General features: G+C 40.7%; 1 protein-coding gene across 1 annotated transcript in view; it reads right to left on the bottom strand.

Annotated features, from left to right (window-relative positions):
• LOC109913180 (clathrin heavy chain 1-like) overlaps window positions 1–5,090 on the bottom strand; it is a 32,498-nt gene extending 27,408 nt beyond the window's left edge. Inside the window, exon 1 of the mRNA XM_048612338.1 lies at window positions 4,899–5,090. Within this exon, the coding sequence (XP_048468295.1) occupies window positions 4,899–5,090 (192 nt within the window). The remainder of the gene's footprint in view (window positions 1–4,898) is intronic.
• Window positions 5,091–5,509: the final 419 nt, after the last annotated feature.

Here is a 5,509-nt window from a genome sequence, read left to right as displayed (position 1 = left end):
CTTTACAGGCTGAACAAGCATTTATTGCCCTTGAGAAGAAGATGGTGAATGATCTTGCTTAAAAAGTTATCTTGTAAATGATTTGGATGTAGGAGTGGAAGGGTGGATTAGTAAGTTCGCGGACGATACGAAGGTAGGTCAAGTTGTGGATAGTGCGGAAGGCTGTTCTAAGTTACAAAGGGACATTGATAGGATGCAGAGCTGGGCTGAGAAGTGGCAGTTGGAGTTTAATCCTGAAAAGTGTGAGGTGATTAATTTTGGAAGGACAAATTTGAAAGCAGAATGCAGGGTTAACGGAAAGATTCTTGGCAGTGTGGAGGAGCAGAGGGATCTCGGGGTTCATGTCCACAGTTCCCTGAAAGCTGCCACCCACGTGGATAGAGTTGTTAAGAAGGCATATGGTGTGTTAGCTTTCATTAACAGAGGGACTGAATTCAAGAGCCGTGAAGTTATGCTCCAGCTATACAAAACCCTGGTTCGGCCACATCTGGAGTATTGTGTCCAGTTCTGGTCACCTTATTACAGGAAAGATGTGGAAGCGTTGGAAAAGGTGCAGAGGAGATTTACCAGGATGTTGCCTGGAATGAAGGGAAGGTCTTTTGAGGAAAGGTTGAGAGGGCTAGGGCTTTTCTCTTTAGAACGACGAAGGATGAGTGGTGACTTGATAGAGGTGTACAAGATGATCAGACATATAGATAGAGTGGACAGCCAGAGACTTCTTTCCTAGGGTGGAGGTAGCTATTACGAGGGGGCATAGTTTTAAAGTGAGTGGTGGTAGATGTCAGAGGTAGGGAGTGGTACGGGCGTGGAATGCACTGCTGGAGAGGGTAGTGGAGTTGGCCTTATTAGGGGCATTTAAGCAGCTATTAGATAGGCATATGGGTGATAGTATAAGGTAGGGGTGGAGGTTAGATAGACCTTAGGTTTAGGGTAAAAGTTCGGCAGAACATCATGGGCCGAAGGGCCTGTACTGTGCTGTACTGTTCTATGTTCTAAAACTGTACAGTCCATTTGGTTAGACTCAGACTCAGACTCATAATGGCGTAAGAAAGAAAAAATTTTGAGCTCAGCAGCAATGTAGGACTGGCAACATATGGCCAAGTTCAGGACAGTGAGCGGCTTGGAGAGGAGCTTACAGATGTTGGTCTTCCCATGTATCTACTATCGTTGCCCTTCTAGATATGGTAGTGATCATGTATTTGGATGATGCTGCCTAAGAAGCCTTGGTGAATTTCTGCAGTCATCGATAGTGCACACGGCTACTACTGAGTGTGGGTGGCAGAGGGAATAATGTTTGTTGATGTGGTGCTAGTCACGCAGGCTGCTTTCTCCTGGGTGGTGTCATGTTTCTTGAGTATTGTTGGAGTTGCACTACCCAGGCGAGTGGGGAATATTCTACCACAATCTTGACTTAAAACCATAGAGTAATACAGCATGGAAACACTCCCTCTGGTCCAATCCGTCCATGCCGATCAGACGTCCCGATCTGAACTAGTCCCATTTGCCAGCATTTGGCCTATGTCCCTCTAAACCCTTCCTATACATATGTCCATCTTTTAAATGTTTTAATTTTACCTGCCTCTACCGCTTCTTATGGCAGCTCAGAGAGTCACTTGTGCCTTATAGAAGGTGGGCAGGTTTTGGGGAATCAGGTGGTGAGTTATTTGCTGTGGACTCCTAACCTCTGATCTCTTGTGGCCACAGTATTTATATAGCTACTCCAGCTCAGTTTCTGGTCAATGGTAACCCCCGGGAAGTTGATAGTGGGGGATTCAGTGATGGCAATGCCATTGAATGTCATGGGGTGATAGTTCAATTCTCTGTTCTTGGAGATGGGCATTATCTGGCATTTGTATGGTGCAAATATTACTTGTCACTTGCCAGCCCATTCCTGGATATTGTCCAGGTTTTGTTGTATTTGGACATGTACTACATCAGTAGCTGAGAAGTTGTGAATAGTACTGAACATTGTGCAATCATCAGTGAACATTCCCACTCTGACCTTATGGATGGAAGGTCACTGAAGCAACTTGAGCTTAGGACACTATCCTGAGGAGCTCCTGCAGTGATGTCCTGGAGCTGAGATAACTAACCTCCAAAAATCACAACTGCTGCCTTTTGTGCTAGGTATGACTCCATCAGGAGAAAGAAGATCGATATTTTTACTTTGGGAATAAAAGGCTAATCATTACACTGAAGTTCATGGTTTCAAATGATTATTTTAACAAATAAACATCCTAATGCTTTAAATAAACCAGTTTGAGAGCTTTAGCTACACCATTGGTTGTAAATAATAGCCTGTGATTTGAGGAACTGGTTTATGCTTATGAACATAGTTGATCCTAGCAACTATATTCAAAGAAAAGCATGCTGAATATGCAATTAAAAGATATTCTTTAATCAAAAGAATCACTAGCACATGTTAAATGAAATTCATATTGGTTTGTTTTAAAGATTATTTTGCTGACAAAGTCATTGTCAGAATATCTGATAATTCAAAGTTAGTTCAATTTTAATTGATTCTCTTTTTCCACTGATACGTGAATTCAATGCATGCATTTTATTTCATATATATGCAAATTATGCCTTCTACCAGAGATACTAGGCAATTTGCCAAGTATTGGGTTTAGAAATGCTGAATTTTCATCTTGCATCTCCCATATATTGGCTCTTTTTTAAAAAAGAGCTCTTTGAGTTTTACAAAACGTGCTGATTCCTAGTTAAATGCTTAACTCTGGAATTCATTCCCAAAACTTCGGTTTCTCCAACTAATCTTCACGTTCATTGAAATCTGCCTCTTTATCTGAGTTTTTAGCCACCTGTCCTAATGGCCCCTTCTTTGGCTCGCTATCAATTTTTGTCTGATTATGCTTCTGCCAAGAGCCATGAGGATATTTTAAAACTTGTAATTATCAATGTGTATGTGTATTTATGCTTTGTACACTTGTAACCTTTGTTAATCAAGGTAGAGTGCTAAAGGAAGAAAATTATTCTAAGCCGCTTGGATCCCAGTTGCAGTATGGTGATCTATTTTGTGTGCCGCATTTTAGGAATGACATGAAGGACTAGTAGCTGGTGCAAGGCCAATTGAGTAGAATGGCATCAAGGATGAAATGCATTTATGTGGAGAAGCTGAGGTTATTCCCCTCCAAGTAAACTTAAGAAATAGAGCAGGAGTATGCCATGTGGCTGCTGCACCATGACCTAAGATCTAAGCTGATTTTTGACCTCTGCAGTATTTTCTCACCTACTCACCAAAAGCAATGATTTCCTTAGATTCCAAAAATATCAAATTTAGTATCTACAGACCTCTGGAGTAAAGATTTAAAAAGTTTAAGTGAAAATGTCTTCTCAGCTCAATCATAAATGGCTGGCCCCTTAACCTGAAACTAAGCACCCTCAGTTCTAGAGTTTTCAACCACTGTAAACAGCTTCTCAGCATTTACCCTGTTGAATCCTGTATGTTTCAATGAGATCTGCTCATTCTTTTAAACATCATACATTCAAGATCCATTCTATTCAATCACTCATCAACATTCTCATCCCTAGGACTCAATCTAGCAACTCTTTGTACCCCCCTCCATTTGTCAGCTGCCTAGAGATACACACCTAAACTTTTCTGCTTCTCTATCTTCTTTTCTTTCTTGATGCTCCATAGAAGCCACTGTTTTGGTTTTGGTCTAATACCGCCTTGAATGGTCCAATGGCACACTTTGTTTCATAACTTTTTTGTGAAGTGATTTGACACTTATTATAATGCTGTATACTTTAAGTTATAGAGTCATAGAGATGTACAGCACAGAAACTGACCCTTTGTCCAACCCTTGTCCAAGCCATCCTAAATTAATCTAGTCCCATTTGCCAGCATTTGGCCCATACCCCTTTAAACCTTTCCCATTGATGTACCCATCCACATGCCAAATAAATGTTGTAATTGTACCAGCACCAGCCTCCACCGCTTCCTCTGGTAGTTCATTCCATTCACGCACTACCCTCTGCGTGAAAAAGTTGCCCCTTGGGTCCCTTTTAAATCTTTCACCTCTCACCTTAAACCTATGGCCTCTAGTTTTTTCACTGTACTCCAGTACTTCTGGGAAAATAGCCCCAGTCTGTTCAGCATCTCCCTATAGCCCCAAACCTGGCAACATCCTTGTAAATCTTTTCAGAGCCCTTGCAAGCTTCACAACATCTTTCCCATAGCAAGGAGACCAGAACTGAACACAGTAGTCCAAAAGTGGCTTCACCCATGCCCTGTACAGCTACAACAATGAACCTCCCAACTCCTCTACTCAATGCACTGACCAATAAAGGCACATGTACCAAATGCCTTCTTCACTACCCTTTCCACCTGTGATTCCACTTTCAACGAACAATCCACTTCCAAGGTCTCCAAATTATTAAGAAATAAAAAAAATTCCAGATATCTTATGGCATAGAAGGAGGCTGTTCAGCCTATCGCACTGTAATGGATCTATTACTTAATGCCAATCACCTGCCTTTCCTTATATCCCTGCACACCATTTCTATCCAAATAATCATCCAATGCTCTCTTGGATGCTTCAATTGAACCTGTCCCCTCCACATTTCCAGGCACTGCTTTCCATATCCTAACTACTCGCTGAGTGAAAAAGATTTTTTTCACATTGCCTTTCATCATTTGCACATCAATTTAAATTTGTCCCCTCATACTTTTATCTTTTACAAGTTTCAGTTTCTCCCTATCTACTGTATCCAGTCTGCTTGTGATTTTAAAAACCTCTTAACAAATCTCATCTTCGCTTCTTCTTTCCAGTGAGAACAGTCCCATCTTTTTTGATCTATCCTCATAACTGAAGTTTCTCATTACTGGAACTATTCTTGTAAATTGCTTCTGCACTCTTTTTCTATGTATTCTTTACCATAATATGATGCCCATAACTGTACATAATATTCTGCTGAGGTGTAATAAGTGGCTTGTGTAAGTTGAACATCATCTCTTTGCTCTTGTACTCTATGCTGCCATAAATAAAGCTAAGAACACTATATGCTTCATCAACTGCTCTCTCCACCTGTCCTGCCACTTTCAATGACTTGCACACATAAACACCCATGTATGTTTGGTCCTGCATCTCTTTTAGGATTGTACCTTATTTTGTATTGTCTTTCAATGTTCTTCGAAGCAAAGTGAATCACCTCTACTTCTCTGCATTGAACCTCATCTGCCACCTGTCTGTTCACTTCACCAACTTGTCAATATCCTTTTGGAGTTCCACACCATTGTCTTCACAAGTTACAATTTTTACAAAACTTGCATTTATATATCATCTTTTGTGACTTTTTGATATTCCAAAGTGCAAGACGATGTATAAAGTACTGTTTGAAGTTTAGCCATTAGTGTTAGCTAGAAACGCAGCAGCCAACTTGCACAGAGCTAGCTCTAGCAACAGCAATATAATAATGACAAGATAGTCTGTTCTTAGTTGTGAATTGAGAGCTAAATATTGGGCAGGACAGTGTTTTTAATGTAAAC

The sequence above is a fragment of the Rhincodon typus genome, chromosome 26 (assembly GCF_021869965.1).
Source record: "Rhincodon typus isolate 14 chromosome 26, sRhiTyp1.1, whole genome shotgun sequence".
In the NCBI taxonomy this organism is placed as follows: Eukaryota; Metazoa; Chordata; class Chondrichthyes; order Orectolobiformes; family Rhincodontidae; genus Rhincodon; species Rhincodon typus.
This window is presented reverse-complemented; position numbering and strand designations above follow the sequence as displayed.